Source organism: Contarinia nasturtii, unplaced genomic scaffold (genome assembly GCF_009176525.2).
Source record: "Contarinia nasturtii isolate CC-2019 unplaced genomic scaffold, AAFC_CNas_1.1 Cnas_scaffold_2678, whole genome shotgun sequence".
Lineage (NCBI taxonomy): Eukaryota > Metazoa > Arthropoda > Insecta > Diptera > Cecidomyiidae > Contarinia > Contarinia nasturtii.
Genome location: NW_022199997.1, coordinates 2,135,550 through 2,159,174, shown reverse-complemented (window position 1 = coordinate 2,159,174; position 23,625 = coordinate 2,135,550). Strand labels below are relative to the sequence as shown.

Below are 23,625 nucleotides of genomic sequence, written 5' to 3'. Positions count from 1 at the left end.
CGAATTTGAAATGAATGAGTTTGAGACTGTATAAATTGATTTATAAACACATTTTCGACAGACTTCAATTGGAGAACGACCAAAAATTGAATTTTTTTTTGCAAAATTTAAACTTGTTCAAACGATTCTTTGTTCACTTTTTAATAGGAACACAAATTTGAAAATGGAAAAAAATGTTCGAAAAAACACAAAGTCATCAATTTCCTACCGAAACTAAACGGCTGTATGTTTCTTGATGAATGCACGATGCCAAGTGTACTGTTTAAACGTTCCAAAGTAAATGTTAAACCACACTGTCTGTCTATCGTTAGCAAGCCAGAAAATGTGGATGCTTTGATTGGTACATACACATTGTACATTACACAAACACTCAAACAATCTCTGTATCAGGCGACACGTTAGTATGTATGCGCATATTCGCCATACTTGGCTGCTTCAAATACATTCAAATGCTGTTTCTCATTCGATTACTGTCGTCATATGAATTCTCTTAGTGCACAAAAAAACCACCTCGCCGGCGAGATCGACAAATCAATGTTAACGGTATTGTTTGGAAGGAGAGTTTATCACATTTCTTCTGTGACACTTTCAGAGGGGAACATGCGCTTGTTACGTATCTGAGATGTGTTAAATAAAATTGATCGCATGCTTTTCTTTAACCAATTTAAAAATTCATAATATTTGCACAGGCATAGATTGTAACCAAATTTTGAAACACTATTGTTGTTGCGAAAAGAAACAATGAGTTTTTTCATTTTTTTAAATTTCATGTTCTCTGATGCACACAATCATGAAACACACAGTGGCGACAATAATAAGCATCGCTAAGCAATAACACATATACGCATATTTTGATGTCAAAGCGAATATCGTAAAATAACATTGTGTGGAGTCATTCGAAAGGGAAAAATGCGCGCCATTCGATAAAAGACATGATAAATGACATTTTCTTAAATAAAAATTTTCTGTTTTTATTTTAATTTTGGAGCTTGATGAGGTGATCTTCACAAAGGATTTATTGTTGTGTTCAAGACAAATGAGTTCATTGCCAACGAATCTATTCAAACGCATTGTCTAATGAATTCAATACTTACCCACTAAGACAATACATGTACAATAACCTTATTTTGGGTTGTATTTTCTCTGAAAAAACGGCAAACTGAAAAGGAAAATGGCGTACAAAATAATAAATTGTTCATTGAAGTTTGAATTTGACAACTTTATTGAAATTTTTCTATTCGTACATGATTTGGTTTTGTTTTTCCTCTAAAATGCGAATCAAGACAATTTGTGATAATAAGAAATGTCGCTATTTTGTATGCATTTGTTTAAAAGTCTATTCGAAACAAATATTATGATGTATTCTCATCTATGAAAAGATCGCTTTAAATTGCGTTGTCTACTTGCATTATGTGCTTTGCGTCATTCTACAAACATAAATTCCGACGGTTATGTTAAATGGACAAACACAAAATTAGAAAAAAACTAAGAATCTTGATTGCTTTTCATCTTAAAAATTCATTGCTATTCATAGTTCTATTCCCGTTTCCATACATATTTATATTGGTTGTTCATTTAGTACCTGAATTAAAAGAGTAGGAGTTTTGATTAAAGAGAATATTGCCAATTATTCCATTACAGAATTCATCTAATTAGAATGATAGATAAAATCAAGCGTTCAGAAAGACATACATTTATGCGAGCAATTGAATGATGCTTGCATCATTTGATGCGCATCGATTGTGCTGTCGCCATACATTCGGATCTTCGGCAGCACACGAAGTGCTCCGAACGCACAACGAAAGCACTAGCGGTGCGCATCAAATGATGCAAGCATCATTCAATTGCTCGCATAAATGTATGTCTTTCTGAACGCTTGGATAAAATATACCTAATGTATACACATTTTCGAACAGAAACAGTTATATAGATCAAACGATGTCCTTTTTGTTTTTTGTTTTTTGATAAATTATTCAATAACATTATATAGAAGAGTCTAAAGAGTCAGAACACATATCGAATACGAAATTATTGTTCGTGAAAATAGATTTTTTTAAGATATTTTAATTGAATATCTTTTGTTTGCTTTGATATAATTTGTGCTACCTAAAATTCAATTCCCATCCTAATCTAAAATTAATAAAGTGATTAGATTCCATATTTTTTTTTTAATAATTAGCTAGAATTGAAACAATTGATACAGTTGTTTGTCATTTCTTCTTTGAATAGACTCCCTTCTGTCATAGAGATGCGAGATCACAGTCATTCACATATTCATAATGTAACGAACGAACTAATGGTAATAGTTCAAAAAGGCAAACCAAATCAAAATAATACGCTAAATATACTAGAGTCATTTCATTAGGAAAAGAGACCTAATTCGATCGACGGAGTTTATAGAGAACGAGATATCTATAGATAAAGAGAAAAAAATCGTGAGAGAGAAATTGAGGTTATCAGTCTAAAATATATAAATATTCTGAATTCGTTGCTCGTTTCACATCAAATCATTTAGAATGAAACCGAAACTTGAAAAATTCAACCTCAGATGCAAGAGACTACCGACTGTCATTTATTCTTTCTAAATTCATCAAATTGGTATTATCTATGTTTAATAGTTAATCAGTGAAAATTTGCTGAAAAAAATTCTTGATTTAAAAATTGTATTGTAGTGAGTTATTTGGCGACGAACGGTAAGGTTTTATTTCTTCACGCATAGGCTTTTTGTTTGTATTATTTGGTTTAGCTTAACAAATTTGGAAAAAATCTATATGTGTATGCCATTTAGTTTGGTTGGATTTTAATTCGCAAATTCTATCTGCTTCTTCTTCTACTATTCTGCCGTCTTCTTTTTTCTTGCTATCAGACGTAAGTAGTTTTGTTTGTTAAAAGTTAGTTTTTGTTGTAAGGTACATATGTAAATATATTAGGCTGATGTATTGTATTTGGTTAGTTGTCTGAATTTAATCAAATCGCTTTAGTATACTCATAAAATCGTATTGCAGCGCGAGTTTTTTTTCTTCTGTATGTTTTTTTTGTGTATGTCATTTTTTTTATAAGCTAATTGAATGATTCCAAAGATTGCTCAAAAATTCCGTAAAATGTGTACGTTTGAGTTCGGAGACATGGCGATCGAAATGCAATTTAAAAGGCCATGCTTGTTCTTCTTCCCATTCGTCCGCCACCTCGTGGTAGTCCACCATGCGATAAACTTCGGGCACCCATGTTGTGATTCGTAGCTGCGTTTTGTTCAAAGAATTAACAGAAATGTTTGAATTAATTTATTGGTACTATGAATGTAGTTGCGATTTGGATTGCTTACCTCCTTTGGTTTCACTGCCTTTACGTTCGCGGGCACGTCGCAAAAGACTCGATGTGCTTGGTCGGCGGCTATCGATTGGTGTAGCATTTGTGGATGGCATTCCTGGTTTTTTATCAATAATATCGGATGTCGAAGAGCGTCGAATATTGGGCGGTGTGGTAATCGATAAAAACGGTGAACTCGCTTGTGAACGTGAATAATCGGATTGAATTGTGGTTAAGTGCTGTGATTGTGTTTTATCAAAACTTCCGCGATGCGAGTATGGCGATTGTGGAAATGAAATCAACAAATGCTCTTCGTCGACATCATTATCGACAATTTCAACTTTGAGATACGGTGCACGGGTTGTGGTTGTAATGCTTGTTTTACTGCTCGATGCAGTTGGGACGTTTGTCGATTTACCGGATCCACTACTATTCGTTTCTTTACCGGCATTCTTTACTTTCATGCTTGAACAAATCGATCGAAGATTAAAGTCAAGCGATTTGAAACTAATCATGCTAAAGTTCCGTTTCACCGACTTTTTTGATTGTTGTGAACTTGTTGCATCGCATTTTGGTGACAAAGTTGATTCGGCATTTTCATCATCAATCATTGCATTGACATTTTGCTGTTGTGGCTGGTGCTGTTGTGCAACATCGCTAAGTGCATCGCATGTTTTACTAGTAATATCTAAGCGTAGCGAATTTTTACTGATATTTCTTGAGCTATCTATGTGTTGAGCAAATAAACTGGAATTTGAATGCTTTTTACTATTAACAATTGAAGAAGAACAATTATTGGGAGAAGAATTATTAGTTGGTGCAATCGGATTAAAAGTATTCGAATTGCCACCGGTCAAATGCATCACATCGGGACTCTTTGACACGGTGGTCTTTGAAAATTTGTTATCGTTGTCTAAGGCCTCCTTTTGTCACTGTATTTCACAAAAAGCCACCTTGGACGTAGCATCCTTTGAATCTTCACACAAACTAATATTTTCATCTTTCGGCGTATCCGTCCCACAGGGCAGAGGACCTGCCACTGTGGGACAGGCTGATTGTCACCGAAGCGCCAACGTTGATATTGGCGGCGGTCGTATAGGTTTATTATCCAATATTCGCTCCAATTCAAGCATCACACTCGACGATAATCGCGGCAACAACTGCAAAGAGAAAAGCAATACATTTGTTAACATTTTTTTTTTTTTTTTTTGAATACAAAGCGATGAATGAACATGTGAATTTTACCTGCAATGCTTGCAAATTTTGATGGAGTTGTTCAACGGTTGTAGCACCGACCAAAAGACACTGAACGGGTTCATGTTTCAATGTCCAAGCAATCGACAATTGCGTTGGGCTGCATCCCAATTTTTCTGCCAACAAACATAAATCACGCACTTTGTCACTTTGTTTACGCGTTTCGTCAATCCGTTCCTTCGACCAATTCAAGCTCTGTAAAAATGGCACAATTCACACAACATTCATTTTTTTTATTTCTTTTTTCCTTCCGCCAAATGGCCCATAAAGTTTCGTTTTTATATTTGACAATCAACTTACATTTTTATTGATTTCATCTTCTGTCCATGAATAGCTATGGCTTTTCGTTTTGAACGAATTCTTTGGGAATAGTAAACGTTCACCGTTTTGTGCATCACCCAATGCCATGCTCAATGGTCCCCATGCCATCAAACCAACGCCAATTTTATTGTACATTTCCGGTAAGTACAATTCACACTTTTCACGACAAAACATATGGTATTCGGATTGTTCGCAGATTGGCGGAATACAATTGAATTGGCGACAGTTTGAATACGCTTCCATTATCTGAATTCAATGAGAAGAATAAAAGACATATCGATACACATAAAAATTGACAAATTTCATTTTCAATAAAAATTGAATGGAAATTACCTCACAGTGTGACCATCTACTTGTGCCCCAATACATAGTCCAGCCTTCTTTTATTACATATGTCATGGCACGAACAATCTCTGTGCAAGATACATTTAAATATAAGCTCGTATTAATCAATATTTTCCTTTCTTCTTTTGTTGCAATGGTGCGACAATTTCAAACAATGACACACTATTCTGAATGGAATGGCACCATTTTCTAGCTCAACTTAATTTGCAAATAAAATGGAACACCATTGTTAGAGAAGAGAGCAACAAAAGAGATAGAGAGAGAAAGAGAAAGAACAAGACAGCGGGATATGTGTAGGTGAAACTTACCTTCCATGGGGCACATTGGATCTGCTTTATATATAATCACAATGTCAACATATGACAACTGCAAACGTTGTAGGCTTGCCTTCACGCTTTCGATGATGTGCTTTCGTGATAAACCACGTTCTTCGGACTTCATGCTCCAGTAGATTTTTATTGTGACCACGTATCCAGCTCGTTTCCATCCATGCTTTTGAATTATTTTTCCCAATTCAACCTCTGTACAAACAAAACAACAAAATAACCAATAACAATGAAATGGGCAAATTTTTCAATTTTGTGTGACTTGATGCGCAACGCGACCATGAATAATTAATTTATTACAAACCAGAGTGTGCTTCGGAAATATCGAATATGTTGATACCGCTGTCGTAGGCAAGTTTGACAATGGCTTCGGATTGTTCTTCGGGTACACCTGGCGAGAATATTGGCCAAGTGCCAAGGCCAACGTTTGATACACGTAAACCACTTTTGCCCAAATTCTTGTATCGTAGACCTGGTGTTGGTGCTCCTTGACGTATTGTCAATGCTTGATTCGAACCCAAACTTATCGAACGACCTTTTTTTTTAAATTTGGATCAAAAATCAACGTCAATTTTCAACAAAGAAAAACCGCGGCCAATATATGAAAATAAGGAACATGAAAAACATTAGTGTGTTTTTATAAATGATTTTCGAAATCTAGACTGTTGATCATATTGTTGATTCGATTTCTCTGGCAAAATGAGTTACATACGTACAAGTTTCCCGCAATATTTTTTTGCGTAATCTTATTCATTGTATATATCAAACAATCCAAAAGTAATGAAAATTTAAATGGAATTAAGTACAGCACAAATATATACAGTTATTTTTTTATGTCAGTTAATGCTGCAATTGCAATTAAAATAAATTCGCAACCGAAAAAAATAGTCGATAATAGTTCATTGAAGTGAAGTGGATTTTGAAACTCAAAGTTATAGGGAAAAAAAGAACGTAACGAAACAAAACTCATTCACGCGCTTCATTTTAACAACAATGTATTTATCAGTGTAAAATCAGATTGATAGTAATGGGCTTTTTTCCTCGAAACTTTTCCCATTCCGTGAAATTCAATTAAACATACATCATTTGGATGACAACGATCCGTCCACATTTCAATGATTTTACATTGTAAATACAATGTTGAAGTGGTCGTTGGCAAAACGATTTTTTTTCGCCTCGTACAGAATAATAACGCAAAAGATCCAATAAATGTCAATCCAACACATTTTCGGGATGTGTGGTTTTTTTCTCTTTTTGTTTCTCTTCTTTTTTTTGGAATAAAAGCAAAAAAGCCATAATACCGAAATCAAGTTGACCGCCCGTACCGCTAAATTCTTCCATACAATCAAGCGATGCGATTGGAGCTCGACACCTGCAAAAAAAGACCATTTGAAAAAGAGAGAGAGAAAGAAAGGTAAAATGAGAAAATGTGATAAGACTATCCGGAGGAATGAAAGAGAGAAAGAGTGGGATGCATTAAATTGTCGTCGAAAATCCGATTAAGTTGTCATTTGTAGATAACGCTATGTTAACTGAATGGCACTCGGTGTCACATGCAAGAATTTTCGCCAAATCTTTTTAAAACAAAGTGAATCTGTTCAATGTGTCACAAAATCTGCTTGGATTACATTCCCTTCGGATTGGACATGTATAAAATGCACATCTTTTTTTCCATGTTCGTTTCACCCTTTATGCCCTACACATATAGATGGATATTATGAGCTCAAATTCGTTTACACACAAAATGCATCCCGAAACGAAGCAAAGTCATTCGAACAACAAAATGAAAACATATCGTCGAATGTAAATCGATTTTTACCTGTAAATTGTAACTTGATTTGGATCATCAGATTCGTTGTAATTTGATTTTGCGTTACTATTATTGTTATTGTCATTTCCGGCTGTTGTTTGTTGTAATGCTGAAGACGATGGTGAATTGCGCATAATTCCGGCGCTACGATGCAAAGCAGATGCCGACGATGAAGTGTGCAAACCGCTCGACGATGAATTTCGTGCCATACCCGTACTGACACAATTTTGATCAGATGATTGATTTGAGCCACGTGATCGGGGACCCGATGATCCCAAATTACACAATACCAATGACATCTTACGGGCAATTTTTTTACCAACCCGTCAAGAAGTTTGTTATCTAAACGGTGTACCCTTTTGTGTGCTCAATACTAAATCACTTTTACGGCCCGGTAATAATGTAATTAAATGCAATAAACGCGATAATATCAATTGTTGGTATTTCCAATGCAATAAATACATTTATTCCATACATCGAACACCGATACTAAACTACTACACACATACACTACACACTTTGACACTAACAATAATGTTAAGACTTCTGCAAATACGTAGCAATACGGATTATGTCAAATGGAAAACGAAACAGCACCACTCTAGCTTACTGGTGTTATTAGTATTTCGTGTATTGAATTCAGTGCTTAACTCATCAGATCGATAATCCCCCTACACAGAGAAAAGCCAACAGGAAATGCATTAATATTGACATATGCGGTTCATATTATGAACCACATACTATCTACTATAATGCAACATTACGAAAATATGTTCATGATATTACAGATTGATGGATCATTGTTTTTTCTTCACTATTTTAGACAACCCCTGAGTTTCAATTAAACCAAACGCATTTGTATAAATATACAGTATGTGCCAAGAGAAGTAATAAATGAAAAGCGTTAAAGAAGAGAAAATATAAGTACGTTTACCCGATTGGTGGTTTTTTCAAAATGGATTTTAAATCGCCCGTTGTCATTTTTTTTGTACAATATGACTTTCACCACTTAATGTATTCGTATTGATTGTTTTTGTTTGAGGCGGCTTCGATATGAAAATGACACCGGCTCCCTCCTGATCGAAATGATAACTAAAAATGAAATTTGTGGCGAATCATGGTACGAAATGTTTGTAGTATGTGCTTTGTTCGGCTCCTTTCGCATACATCAACACGAAATGTATGGCAGCACCAACAACAATTGTCTCATACGGATATGATATTTTTTTTATTTCGTAGCAACAACCATCGAGTTTGAGTCGACAAGAAAATGTGCTGACTATGAATTTTTAACGCTATGATTGTTTTATTGTCTAGCAGCTGTGGAAAATCAGGAAATTTGTAGTTTGCGATTCTTGTTCAGTAGAAGTTTTTTTTGTATATTTATTTCTTTCCTTTTGCATGCAGAAAATCACTCTTCTGGAACAATTTTTTTTTGTTAAAAAAAGCCCAAGCATTTTAACTGAATTAAAAAGCACACATACGAAAAGGAATAACAAGCTTTTTTATTTTATCAAATAAGTAGCCACTTTATATGAATCCTGCTGAGCCAGCGCGCGACGAAGTGAAGACACAAAACTCGATTTTGCATAAATATTTGATGCAAACAAAAAATCATATGCATATGTATATGCTATAATATGGTGTGTTGCAGGAAATCACACATTCCTGTGCATTTTAAACGAACGAGCTTTAGTACAAACACTAAGCACTGTCAGGCATATGCGCCACGGATTAAACTTTAATCCATGTGTGTGTGTGTGTACACATTAATGATTCAACTTGACTATAAAGTGGCATATGTGTTTGTCGGTGTACTGCTATGCTTATTCACATACTTTTTTTCCACAGCACTGAACATTAGGCAAACCAATGAGGACGCATATCTCTTTTTTCCCTCCAATGCAGCCAAATGAATTGGAGCATTGTTTGAACTTCTACTTCTATCAAACATTTTTATCCGTTTGAATAAAGCTTATTAGAGGTTTTATCATTTCAGGGTCATTCCCTTGTGTCATACACATACAGGTCATTTTTACTTGGATGTAAATTTCCGTACAGTCTAATTAGCAATTTCCTCAAATCGATTCGAACGAAAATAATGACCGCATTCGATTGATAAATGCCAACGGAATCTACCAAATAATGGCTGCGATTTATCTTTGATATTGTATTGAGACCAACTCAATCAGTACCATGTTGATAGCATTGCGATGAATGCTGATGATGGAGGGAGTCGTAAATGTAATTGACATTTTACAAATGACTCAAAATTCGATATAAATAAATGTTTGAGTACAGTTGATTGATTCGGGTGGGCAAACAGACATTGTTAGGTAGCCTTTTCAGAGGCATATCTCATTTGGGTGAGTTCATTGTGAATGTTAGGAAGGTATTTGGACAAACTTTAAATCCTTATCATTGGCCTTTTTCATTATAATAGCAAATAGCAGCTGAGCTTAGCCAAGTGGGACATGCCAAATGAACAATGAACAGGACAATGTTTCGGCTATAAATGCCATCGATGTACCACGTTGGCTTATTTGAATCGAATCGCAATTTATTAGCAAACAGTATGTATCCCACGTGGGATGAACCTTCCGAAATAGTAAGATCTTTTTCCATAGAGATATGGCCTGTTATGCTTTATTGACGTATCACTGCAAAAAGCACTTATCGATTGCATCGATTTTATATGAAATCACCATCCGATGTAGTGGTGCATTTCATTAAAATGACAAAGCTAATGACAATCTTCATTCAACTGAAAATAATGATGAGAGCTGAAATTGTGAGCTCGATGAACCGTTCCCAAAATAAAGTATCAAACTGAGATTGTTGTATGTTTGTGACTCATAAAACCCAGATATGTGTGTAATAAAATAGTTTTCTAAATGCTCCATTGTGCAGTCAAATGCATCATTTCGACCGAAAATATATTCGACAGGAGTATTGCTCTTGAGTGAATTCTTAGGTACTGTACATCCAATCTTTCGATATGTGCCATTTCTAGTGGTGCTTAAAATTATTAATCTAACACAATTTCGTTAGATAAACCATACACGAGCACACACACACATCCAGCGTTGGCCCTATGCTATTAAGCAATTTTATGTCTTTAAAAGTTATGCCATATAATTGGGCGAAAAGAGATTCCCCGAGCTGTAGACACGGAAGGGAATTGCGTGAAATTCAATTTTACCCGTTTTACATAAAATTATTATTATTTAACGAGGGCAAAGTAATTAAATGGACTTTTTTTTGGGCAAACAAGTTCAACTCAAACTACAACGATAAGAGAACGAACCATAAAAAATTTCGGTTTATGTATATATATCGCATAAAAACGGTCATAAAAAGCACATCGTTTAATATTATTCATTACACAGGAGGGTGCATTTCTTGTACTGCAACGTTAAACTTTCAGAACTATTTCATTCAAAATTGCACCGTTTCCGTTTTTTCTCTAGCTACTTAAAAATGTTTTTTAAAAATCATTACAGTATATTTATGACGTTTGCCTTAATCTTTTTTTTGGCAAAGTTTTCGCTTATCAAAAGTTTTTTGTATGTATTGCCGTATGATTTTCATTTCTGCCAACGTTAGCACCAAAGAGAAATGAAATATAAATCGTCTGTTTAAATATGCATTAATGCAGGTCAAGTGAGTGGAGAGAGAGAGAGTGAAAAAAACAATCTAAAAACGTCAAAAATTGATGTGAATTTCAAATAAAACAAAAATACAAATTGCTTTTGCTATTGATTCCTCTGAATTATTCAAATGGAAAACGCCCAAAAAATTCGATCATAACCATCGACAATATGTTTTCTCTTTCACCAATGTAAACACATTCGAAGCAAATTCGGTGATGTATAAAATTTAAATTTACTTGGCACCACCAGATCCAACACAAAACAAATCTGATTGAAATTAACTTTGGATGGTGCGGAAAATGGTACGAATCGAAAAATATTGAAATTGAGTAGAGAAAAATCGAGTAAAATGCTTTTCTAAAAATTACACCTTCAAATATTTGCTGGTTCAATTTTATTGCATGCCATTTTGAGTAAGTCAAATGCCAGAATAACAGTGCGACTCTTTGCTAAATTGACCTTAGTTCAGATATATGTATTTATACACACATAGAGAGAGAATATTGGAGAATGTATATATTATGCACTCGATCCGAAGAAGGGAATATTTGAATTGTGCCGAAAGTCGGGGATTTCCTATTTCATCGATTTATATATTGGTTCATCACAAGTGTTATTCGATGTAGCAGATTTTCTTCGCATTTAAGTGGCTCAATTGCTTCCGTCATAAACCGATTATTACTATTATAGTTTATATACATGAAAATATCTTGAATTGAATTTTACAGCACCGAAAGTAGCGCAAACATTCACGAAAAAAAGTGGTGCATATACATATACATTCACTCGAATATAGCGAAAAGTATGCAAATGGTAAATAAATTATGGTTATTTGCGGCACGAAAACTGTGTTTTCAAATCAATGGTTTCGTTTAGTTTTTACGCTTCATTCAGTTGATTTCTTTCTGCCTCTTTTCCCATCGTACTCTTTTTTCATCGCAAATTTTTTCTCATTCACTCTCAATATTGACTTGGATTTGATATTCAGAGGCATTTCGTCTGGGAAAAATTATAAGAGAAAAGTGTGTGTTTTTTTGTCATATTGAACAAACATGTGATTCGACACGAGCGATGCGATACCCATGTATCTATATGTACGCATATGCATCGGAGCGGTGCTCGATTTGATTATGCAATGCGATTCTTTATGTATGCATTGCTGTATTTCCACTGCAGTGTCGAAAGTGGTAAAGTGCTTCTGCACACTCCGCGTGTATTTGTTTTCTCTGTCTTGTTCGCTTTTTGTCCGTGTCCGCTTCGCGTTTTGGAAAATATAGAACTGAACGACGATATGTGTTTATGCTGCATGGTTGGCATTGCCAATGGAAAGCAGAATTTTGGCTGTGAATGCGAAGTAACATTGAGGTAAAAAGAACACACGCCAACCAAATGATTTTGGTGTTGTCATAGGACCGAGTTGGAACAAAAAAAAACAACATCAGCGAGTCCCATTTGACTCGTTTATGCAGAACATAAGATACAAGTGGATTACAATTTCAATGCGGAGCAAATTCACCAAGAGCGAAATAAATCAAGTAAATTAGTTAACTGAACACTGAGAATTTCTGTTGTCCTCGTTTTATCTTTTACCTCATTTATGCCCTACTGTGCACTGTGCACATGTGAATGGAAAAAAAATCCATTAATTTTCGTTGGTTCCATGACTGTTTTTTTTCTGGTATGTGTACGTTTTTTTAATACGGTTTTACTTTATGCGGTTACTTTTTCTCGTTGGCTTTTCTTTACTTTTTGATAAATGATCGTATGATATAAAAAGCAACCATGTATTCCACATTCATTTAAATTGAATCGATAACCATTTGGTTTTGGTGTTTGGATTTGGTTGACATCAATCTCTCATCTATCATTTTCCAAATTTTCACACATTTTCACAGGCTATTCATTTGGCTACATTTTATTTATAGTAGATGACCTCATACAATATTATTATTTTTTTACGTTTCACTCATTTCTAACTTTTGCATACATATAAATTGTCTATCTATATTTCATTTCGTAGCCATAATCATTTTTCACTGGTGTAGACATTTATTATAATTACATAAGAGACAGAGAATTGTGTGTTCGTTTTAATTCGCGTCATTAATTCATTTATTTTGGCACGTTCCAACTGTTTCTCACCGTGCCATCGTCGCCATCGTGTCATATTTTTCTTTTTGAAATACCTTGTGGCTTTGAATTTTTTTTCCTCTCTCTCTCTCTACTGAATCATAAAATCGTTGAAATTGAAATGCTAAAATGCTTGAATTTGCATTTTTTCTAATTTGAATAAAAATACACATGAACTATCAATACTCGGGTGTATTGTTAAAGGTGCAGGAAAACCCCGGTTATGGGTGGTGAAATGGATTGTCGTTATATTGTACTAATGTACAGAACAGAAATATACCGTATCACGCAAACATAAAATTTGATTTGCCGATACAAACACACACACACACGTTTAGATTTGTCCGCCACAGAAATTATGCTCATTTTTCATTGCATGATGTACACTGATTCAAATTTCCTCTTTTTATTTAGTTAATCTGAAATGATTTTTTTATGAATGAGTTTGGTTTGTTTGGGGCACATTTGTGTTGTGTTACCAACCCGATTTCTTCAATGAGAACACAACCAATAGTAGCATAAAGTGTTCCATGCGAACACGAGCAAGACGACGATGACGTTGACAGCAACGGCCACTAGGCAATTCAATGTAATTTTTTGCCATTCAGTTACACAGCTTTCAAAAGCAGCAGCAGCAGAAAAAATAACAAAGGTCTTGCTCCTTTGTCAGAATCAAAACCAATTTAAATTTAATTTAAGGGAATGAGAAGTTTAGCATGCTGTTATTTATTGAATGTGCCATTCCGTTTCCAAATGATATCAGTACCGCACGAAATGTAATTACGAATATAGGTATATGGTTCGCCGAATCATTTGTATTTTTTTCTCTTTTTTCATCAAGATGATTGTGCTGCGGTATCGCATTAGGCAAATGAAAAACCTAAACAATCACTAACAAACCATGATAAAATAATGTTTGGGCACAAATAAATTAGCTCAACTAATTAGGAAGAATAAAAAGAATCTGCTCTGTTGTACTCTCAGTCTATTTGCATATATTATCAGTAGAAAAAACAAACAAACTGAGAAATGTTAAAAAATTATCAAATGTCCAACACACTAAATTTCATTCAATTCACTTTGCAAACAAACGACTAGCACAATATTTTGGTTTGGGTGAAGTTTTTTTTTTCGTTGGTTTTTCTCTTTTAATTCCATTCAATTTGTTTATTTTGTTGGAATGTTTTTCTTTTTCGTTGTATTATATTCTGTTGCTCTCGTTCGTTAATGTCACTTGGTCTCGTGTATTTTTTGTATTTTTGCCGTTATAAATGTGTGCTAATATTCTGTCGACTCGAAATCCGTCTGAGAAGCGAAACGGAATAAAAATACACACAGTTGGAATGAAAATAATAAATGAATGTCATGCACTGCTGTGGCCACTAAAGAGTATTATTTCGGGCAAATTTATCCGATTGCTCTTTGTGATCTCTCTGTGAGAGTTTTTATTTTAAATTAATTTGACTATTTTTTGTATTTGGTTTTACATTGGCTTGAATTGAATTCGTTTGGTTGAATTTGTGTTTGCTTTTTTTCGCCCACAAATTGAATTGATTGTTGTATTCCCCGCGGCAGTTTAAATAAAAATTAATATCGTGCGATATAAAGAGAGAACGAAAAATAAATTCACCGAACTATCGAAACCGAATTAATTCGAGTGCGCGTTTGGCAATAGCCAAAACAGCACGCGTTCTTACAAACAATAAACGCGAATTCTATTTCGCCTTTCGACGATTCAAATGTTGCAGTAAAACTAAACGCTAGGAAAATTCATGTCCGTCTATTTACTATCCCATTTCTGCACACTCTCAACTGTACACACACAAAAATAGCAACGACGACAACGACGACGCTTGAATTTCTCGAGAATGCATGCACGGACACGGCATGGTACACACTGTGTACACTCTATTTCTCGCACTCAATTCTTCTTATTTTTTTAATAGCTATATATACACATGGATGTCAATGTGTTGTTTCGCACGCTGAAAACCGTTTTGTTGTTTGCTGCGCGTATTTTGCTTCGCACATATGTTTTCCTCACATTCACGGCATTTTTCATATTAACAGCATTTGGCTTTTGTTGTTGCCGCATTTTCTCCATCTCAGCCCCGCGCATTATCTATACTCGTCTGTATTATTATTAGATCATGTATTTTTTGTTCACTTTTTTTTTTCGTTTTCTTGCTGTATATATTAGATATTTACGCCGCTTTTTGTATGCGATGTTCTTATTTTTAACTTAATCGAACCAAATAAATTTGAAATGTTTGTACATCGTAGATCATCGTCATGCGATGCATTCTGAGACAGACATGCATACTTTCGAAATTATTTCGATTCAATTGATGATGATGTTCAAAAAAAAATCTAGAGCACATATGATGGAACGTTTCAGTTCAGTCTCATCATCAATGACCTTTTTCAGATATTTAGTCAGATTAAACTGGCTGTAAATCGTTTTGATTTATTTTTCCAGCGAAAATTTGAAATTCAATCTGAGCTATTTTGCTGCTCCTCATGACGTCGAAATTTAATTCATGCAAACCTCGAATAAAAACAATGAAATACGGCTAAACAAATAAATAAGCAAAATTCCTTTGAGCACATCTAAAGGGAGGCGAGAGCTGCACATTACAAAGTGAATGCAATTTGAATGACATTCATATCTAGATGATAAAGTGATCATATAATAATTTTTGGTTTGTTATGTCTCAGACATAACTTATGTCTAATTGCGGTAGTAGTTAGATGACACCCACATTTCCTGTTGCCAGAACTTTATCGAGGAAGTTGTAAAGTGTGCATGTCTTTGGATTAGTTTATTCAAATGAATGTTTAGCCTCGAAATAGAAACCAAGTACAAATGTCCCCGAGTATTATTCAATGGTAATTCCATCAATGTGATGTAACTGCGGTCAAAGCAAATGAAATGAGATAAGACTATTTTACCAGTGACTCGATTACAATGGTTTCGAATGCAACGAATTTGTCGAAAAGTTTCCAAAGAAAAAGTGTCAGAACGCTTGGGAAAAAGACTGCATTGCGCCTATATAATAGACGAGAATTTATTTTTGCGCCATGTCAAATATCACCAGACAGTTGTCTCTTTTATTCTTGCGCGTTGATGTTTGGGTTGCGGTGAAAAGGCCGCACAATAGCATGTGCTTTGCGACACACACATACAACATAAAATAAAACGTGGTGCGAATACAAGCAAAATAACATGTGCCGGAATTCATAAATGTATTTGTATACGGTTTGAAAACGTCGCGCACGTGAAACGTACATAAAATACATACAAACAAAAACAAAACGTCATCGTCATCGGCTATTTGTATGCAATGAAATCATGCTTCCTTTCCATTTGTACGGCATAATCGCAGAACGATGCACAGAGGTGTTAATTAAGAATGGATTGAGCGCATAGTGTTTGATGTAAAGGTACCTGCTGTTAATACACAGGACACCAGTGAATATGCTTCTGGTTATGTACACATTGTGTGCGGATCGAACATAGTATGCGTGCATTGCACGTGTTCTATTCTCGTGCTGTAAATGCGAAGGGGTTTGTTATAAAGATCAAATGTCACTTTGCCATGCCGATAAGAAGGGAAAAAAACTATATATACTGCTAACTTGATTGCATGAATAAAATCCGAAACAAAAGCATCAGATGAAACTTTCGAATTATAATTTCTCCTTTTGTTGAGAATTCAAAATAGTTTGGCAAGCAATTTCAAAGCAGATATGAACACAATTTATTCGGAAAGGGTGTAATGAAGAACTTAAGCGGAAAAAACACAAGATACTTAATTAAATGCAAGACAAAGTCGACGCAAAACTTCGACGATATGGAAATTAAACGATTTTGTTTTTTTTCTTCTACCTCTGGCTACTTTTCGCCGTTAGACGACGAAACGTTTAATTGTAAGAAAGCAAAAAAATGGAAAGTTTGCCATTCTCACACATTTTACTTTTCCATTAATCACTTAATTCTCTTCGTAACTAGTTCACGTTCACGTTTCACAAATCAATCAAAAAAACTTTACATTGTTCTTTCAACGAACGGTGGCGTTTACTTCGATGACTTTTCAAACTCACTACATAATTGATTTGAATGCAAAGAGTTTCGTAGTCTCTTTCCTCCACTTTTTCTCTCCCTTTCATTTTTCATCTTTTGTTCGATAAATTGAAAACGTTGTTAATGATTTTTTTTTTGTAGTGTCAAATTTGTGTTATACTTACAAAAAACGTTGCAAATCCTGTTGTGGTGGCTGCGACCCGATCAAAGATTGATCACTTTCCGTAGAATCATCGCGCAGTGTCGTTATGCCAAATGGTAATATTGGTGCCACGGTTGCTAGTGCTGCCAATGGGACTGTCGAATGTCCAGCCACAGCAGCTATGCTTGGTGTTTGACCACCGTGTGATGAGTGGCTCTTTGGTTCCTTCCAAATTCAATGAAATTATGAAAAAAAAAACTAATTGATGTAACAAAAAACATGGTAAAACTTACAGTTGAAGATACGGATGCACTTGTAGTCGCCAGCGCTTCACTTTTTCCCTTATAGTCGTGATGTGATCGATTACCTTTACTATCGGTTTTGTCAAGTGATTCGCGTGGTGATCGTGGAGTCTGAAGTGGTGTACCTGGTGGGATGTGTTTTTGTAACTGGCCTAATTGTGTGTGCACTTGTGTTGCGTGCTTTTGTAGTTCAGCAGCGTGGGCAGCAGCTTCTTTATGTTTTTTCAGCTCAGACTGATTGTGTCGCTCCTGCGCTCGAATCTCTCGATCTAATAAACGGGCTTCGCGTGCCTCACGCTCTCTCTGCACATTCACAGTGAATGTGAACACAAAAAAAAAAAAAAACAAATTGAAAATCAGTTTCTCTTGTTACAATCCGAAAATAAACCATAAACACATGTGAAACAAAAAAGAGTATGTTTGTCATTACCTTCAAGTGCTGAGCTTCAAGTTCTGCGTGTTTAATCTCACGTTCGTTACGCTGTTCGTTACGTTGTCTTTCTCGTTGTTTTTCTTCGTCCGTTTGTGCCGAATTTTTGCCTAATCAATTTTAATAATAGCACAGAAAAATCTCGAAAAAATTAGTTTTCGCTTGCTTGAAGTCATTTCAATATGGAACTAACACACACACACACACACTAACACCGAAAACAGAATAAAAAACGGTAAAATGTGCCGATAAAGAGCAAAAGCACATAAAAATCCAGCTAATAATAAAACGGAAACTATCTCGTCGACTATAACATTCAATTAAATTCTCTGCTCTTTTGTCGTTTTTTTTTCTCCTCCAAAATTGTTATATATTGAGGTAATGCAATTTTCATGAGCGAACATTGAATTCTATCAGACAATGCGCTATGAATGGAAAATGGATGAGAATGACGAGAAATATGAAACTGTTACACGAAGAGATCAGCCGCTCTCACTTCGCACAGCACAAATCTGTTTGAGGATATAAAGTACAAAAGCACGAACATCAATCTCCGAATACCTAACAACATAATCTATATATGTGTGTGTGTGTATTTGATGCTTTTGTGTCGTTAATGCCCTCAGTTTTTCTAGTATGAGTAAAAGTGAGCACAAACGAGCGAATTCGAGAGCATTGTAATAGAATGTATTTCTCTTTTTTTCCTCGATTGTTCATTATATGAACGCAATGAATAGGATGTGCAGTCCATGTTACGATGTTACACAATCGAAAGGATTTCATTCATAAATTAAAGATTATGCTGATTCACTTGACAGACATTTCGAATTACATCGTTTGTGAATGTAATCGCTTTTTCAGCAAATTTCCGACGTGAATTGCACTTTCAAGTGGATTTATTACGCAAAAAAAAATCGAATACGTTCGTAAATTGTTGTGATATTTTATATGTTACCAGCAATATATGACTCAATAAAATTATTTCATTTTCCACTCAAAGATAACTTTGTTTCATACGACGTGTACATCATTTATATTATTGAGACGGAGCAACATATGCACACTCAAAACACATTAAAACAAAACAAAACAAAACAAAATTGCAGCGCAACCATTAACACAGCAAAAAACCATGAACAGAAGCAACAATTAGTTGAATACAATAAAAGTTTTTATTTCTTAACATAATCATGTTTATACATTACACACACAAGAATCAGAACGAGTACTAACAAAAACACAAACAATGACAAAACTCAAATATCAAAATAAATCAGCGCTTTTGTTGGTTCATCTCAACAGAGATTCCGATTCGTAATTATCTTATGCAATACCGTGCAAATTTTCCACCTTAAAACATTGTGAATAAATTGCATTTGCATTGCAAACTTCATATCAACTACTTGGAAGAGATTAAAAATACAAAGACAAATGGAAATCGAATCGGATCTACCGTGAAGATTTATCCAAAAAACAGTTTACATGTTACAAGCAAGCGTAGTAAATTTTATAAATTATACGAGTATATAGGTGAACTGGTATAAAGTTTTAAAATTACTTTGATGGCCGATCTCCATAAAGCTGTTTTACGATTTTATTTTATTTTATACAACAAATTACACAGACAACAACAACAACAACAACAGCAACAACGATAGCAACAGTGTGTTCAAATGTAAAATAAAAGCGATACCAATACAATGTCAAGATTATTTGTTTAAAAAGAAAATAAACAAGATCAACAAAAGTTAATGATAATAATAGAATAAAACAATGGAAAAGTAAATAGAATTTTGGTAAATGATGAAGACTTACTTGCTGATCCGCTCGCGCCTGGAGGCGGGTATGAAAACCAATAGCTATTGGTAATAAAATAAAATCACATAAATCACATAAAACAACACATCGGAGCTAAAGGATATATAATTGAAAAATCTTACCTAAATGACATTAGCGAATAATTAGCGTCTGTAACGTAGAACACACAAAAAGAAGAAGAAGAATGAGAATATCTTATAAAACACAATAATTTCCATCGCATTGATTGAATGGTCCATCAGTATGAGTTTGAAAACCACCAGAACGTACAATTAAAATAGCAGAATTTTTCCATATTTAACAGAAAGGAAAATCATGTTGCAAAACACAATAATTGCCAGTGCAAATGGTAAAATGACAAGCCATTCTCAAAAAGTTTTTGTTTTTCGTACAAACATTATCAAATGAAATTCGAGAATTTTAAGAATAACATTACCAAGAAGCCAATGATAAACTCATGATAAACTCATTTTTTTGTGTGTGAACTGTAAATTTACATACAGACAAGTACACAGTCATACACACACATATACACAACTCTCTCGCAAAAAGTTTGTCCATGGCTTCATGTTGGAAAATTGGTTGCCGACAAAGTTTTCTTTATCGCTTATGCACTATTTGATTTCATCGCTTCAAATTTAATTTATCAAGAATGTTTAATGAGCATGGACACAAGCTGCTGTACATACACAAAACAGTTCACACGATTCCAAGTTCTTTTTACTATCTACCACTTGCAATTTCTTGATGCATTTCAACACCGTGTAAATTAAATTAATTTTAAAACTAAAATTGCCACTTTTTAAACGCATGAAATTATATCTATTATTGCATTTTATGTTGGATAATTGACGTCACTACGTGTAACTATATCGATTTAAATACAATTTTACACCGTCTCATAGAATGTATTCATCAACGAAAAAATAAGAAAACATCCCAAGGGAATTTAACTTTTTGAAGTAAAGTACTCAACAAAACCACATAACACCCCGAGAATATAAAATGTACAAAAGCAACACCATGAATCCCATGCAAACAATTTAAATGGAACAATGGATAAAAAAAAAACCTCGAACAATTCACATTCATTCTGAGAAAAGTTTACAGTAATCCTCGAATAAAATTCGTCAATTTTCGGTACAAGTTTTTCACATAACATTGAACACTATTCAAACATAAAAATGTAAATATATTCTGACACATTCTGAACTTGTTAACTTTTAAACGAACCGCCGGAACGAAAAGAGCAACGTTTGACACATTCGGGCTTCCCCGTTTTAGTGTTTGACGTTTCGGCCTTTGTGTTAGGCACACAATATAACATGCGCATAGCTTATTCTATAATATGTATATATATGACGTAAGTGAACATGATTTTTACTCGCTCGCTCTCGCTCTCTTCACGTGTAACAATTCTCCTTCGATCTTGTCAGTTCTGAACTTGAACAGAGAATGCGAGAAATCATCATTACTTAACAAATCTACATCGTAAACGACACGGGTTGTGCATAGAATCGCTCGAATTTCGTGATTGTTAAAATTGTTTCATTGAAAAAAGAAATTGTTTGTATTAAAACGTCAGTGGTAAAAACGTGACAAAAAAGAAATTATATAAATACCTTGACATAATTTAGTTTTTTGGTAAAAGTTTAAGGGAAAAAATCCAAACTTAAAAATGTCGAATCAAAAAGTCGACTTCTCGGAATATGAATCGGAAGGTCAAGCTAGTAAATTGATCCAAAAATCGAAGGATTCACCATTTGTACCGATAGGTAATAATTACATAAATCGAATTTAATACATCTTATGTTATGAAACAAATTTTTATCGAAAAAATCGCGCAGCAATCTTAAAGCGTGACGGCAAACAATTTATATAGAAAAATCGTATATATACAACTGTACTTTACAGTAATGAATAATTGCGTTCTTTAAATTGTGATTTTATTTAGTATTTGAAGCAATGAAATGTCCAATTTGATCCAATTTGAATAAGTTTTTTGTAAATTTTTGTCGTCAAGCAGTTTTTTTCTTCATTTGTTTGCATTCGGTAGCCACTCATTCGCATAGTCGCATAATGTTAATTGAAATACCAATTCCATCGACTGTCGTCAAAAATGATGACCAAGTAATTTTCCATTGATCGAAAGTGATTTTCGTCTATCTCAATTTAGTTACTTCATCAATTTTATGGTGGCATTTTCACGATGAGGTGCAAACTGATAAAACGATTGTATAAATTACATCAGATTAACGGTTTATTGCATCAGCTGTGACCAAACCGTATTTACTTATCACGTAATCATCATTTTTTTCCCTCAATAATAATCCATTGGTAATTATAATGCAATGAATTTTCTGTGAAAATGATGCGTAATTTTCAGTGATTTTCATGACCAAGGTCACATGCTCTGGTGTACCTCATCACATTCTACATTTGGTACGGCGGCCATGTGCATCTATTTTTGTCTCTTTTCCTCCTTTACAATGCAGTTATACTCGAACAAAGCACTTGTTTGTTTGAATTAATACTACAATTCACTTCCCGATTCTCGTCAATCTATAAATAATTGCCGAACCTTTTCATTCATGCTTTTTCATTCATTTTAAAGGAATTGCCGGATTTCTTGGGGTTGCTGCTTTGGGTGCATACAACTATAAAAACCGTGGAAAAGTAACAACCAGCGTTTATTTGATGCAATTGCGTGTTGCTGCTCAAGGAACGGTCGTTGGAGGTAATTTGAAATGCAACTCTCGAATTTAAACAAATCAAAAAACTAAAAATATGTCCATTTTTTATGACCAGCTTTGTGTTTGGGTTTGATTTACTCGATGACCAACCGCTACCTTTTGAAAAAGGATTAGAATTTGGATGCAAATAATCAGAATTAAATCACATCTTAAAAAGGTCTGTAAAACTGTCATAATATGCTTATTTTGACTATGCGATTATTTAAGCATGTTAATTTCTTTACACCTTATGATTTAATTGAATTGCGGTTTGACCGCATAACCACGTAAATGTGGAAATTTGTGAAATGTTACTAATGATGTGCTTATCTCTTCTCTTGCAGGATCCAGTTAAAATATTCATAAATCCATCATTTAGATAAAATTGCGTTTTAGTTTTAAATACAGTGTTGTACACAGTTCAGTTCAATTTACAGGATCAAGTGACATTAAATGCTGTGCAGAAGTCATGAATGGCACATTCAAATGTAGGGCAATAACCATTGTAAATGTTAAATATGCAGTGATTGAGAAACTACACAAACTAGCTATGTTGTGTTATCTATTTATTTATATGTAAATGAAGTAAATATGATAGGCAAAATTCAAACTGTTTGTATATTCATACATCTAATTTTATTGTAAGATTATCATTTTCTTCTACATTTGTGGATATGGAAATGTGAAGAAAATGCAAACTATTTGAATTTAGTAAATGTTCTATTTTTATCACTCAAGACTATTATTGTTAAGAATGCTAGAACAATGGAGATTGTACAAAAGAAAACTACTGTGAATGCACTCAAATCGATATAGCCAATCACAAAAAATAAAGTGGTCAATATTAAAGACATGGTTTCATTTTATCGTTTACTTTAATTTTAAATGTTGCATTATATATGCCATTTTAAATGGCCAGATTGAAAGAACACAATTTAACTCTCTTTTGTATTGTTTTAGCTTTATTTTTAG

At 34.2% G+C, this 23,625-nt stretch overlaps 3 protein-coding genes across 4 annotated transcripts in view; 1 reads left to right on the top strand and 2 right to left on the bottom strand.

Annotated features, from left to right (window-relative positions):
- Nucleotides 1-1,957: 1,957 nt before the first annotated feature.
- Nucleotides 1,958-4,195, bottom strand: LOC116348849. The gene is made up of 2 exons (XM_031780019.1): nucleotides 3,323-4,195; nucleotides 1,958-3,239 (listed from the first exon to the last, which is right to left on the bottom strand). The coding sequence occupies exons 1-2, from the start codon at nucleotides 4,167-4,169 to the stop codon at nucleotides 3,145-3,147; spliced, it is 942 nt and encodes a 313-aa protein (XP_031635879.1). The 5' UTR covers nucleotides 4,170-4,195; the 3' UTR covers nucleotides 1,958-3,144.
- Nucleotides 4,196-4,235: 40 nt separating this feature from the next.
- The window catches only part of LOC116348848 (voltage-gated potassium channel subunit beta-2-like), a 43,776-nt gene continuing 24,386 nt past the window's right edge, over nucleotides 4,236-23,625 (bottom strand). Inside the window, exons 2-13 of one of the 2 annotated variants that reach the window (XM_031780017.1) lie at nucleotides 20,044-20,071; nucleotides 19,919-19,962; nucleotides 18,104-18,213; nucleotides 17,665-17,976; nucleotides 17,394-17,596; nucleotides 6,854-6,924; nucleotides 5,857-6,087; nucleotides 5,535-5,747; nucleotides 5,215-5,294; nucleotides 4,861-5,127; nucleotides 4,552-4,755; nucleotides 4,236-4,466 (exon numbers count right to left, since the gene is read on the bottom strand). In XM_031780017.1, the coding sequence (XP_031635877.1) occupies nucleotides 4,365-4,466; nucleotides 4,552-4,755; nucleotides 4,861-5,127; nucleotides 5,215-5,294; nucleotides 5,535-5,747; nucleotides 5,857-6,087; nucleotides 6,854-6,924; nucleotides 17,394-17,596; nucleotides 17,665-17,976; nucleotides 18,104-18,213; nucleotides 19,919-19,962; nucleotides 20,044-20,054 (1,848 nt within the window). In that variant the 5' untranslated portion in view covers nucleotides 20,055-20,071 and the 3' untranslated portion in view covers nucleotides 4,236-4,364. Of the gene's footprint in view, nucleotides 4,467-4,551; nucleotides 4,756-4,860; nucleotides 5,128-5,214; nucleotides 5,295-5,534; nucleotides 5,748-5,856; nucleotides 6,088-6,853; nucleotides 6,925-7,371; nucleotides 14,181-17,393; nucleotides 17,597-17,664; nucleotides 17,977-18,103; nucleotides 18,214-19,918; nucleotides 19,963-20,043; nucleotides 20,072-23,625 lie in introns of those variants that run through there. The other variant, XM_031780018.1, reaches the window with a different exon arrangement.
- LOC116348852 (HIG1 domain family member 1A, mitochondrial-like) lies at nucleotides 21,324-23,519 on the top strand. The gene is made up of 4 exons (XM_031780023.1): nucleotides 21,324-21,696; nucleotides 22,536-22,658; nucleotides 22,730-22,831; nucleotides 22,998-23,519. The coding sequence occupies exons 1-3, from the start codon at nucleotides 21,600-21,602 to the stop codon at nucleotides 22,786-22,788; spliced, it is 279 nt and encodes a 92-aa protein (XP_031635883.1). The 5' UTR covers nucleotides 21,324-21,599; the 3' UTR covers nucleotides 22,789-22,831; nucleotides 22,998-23,519.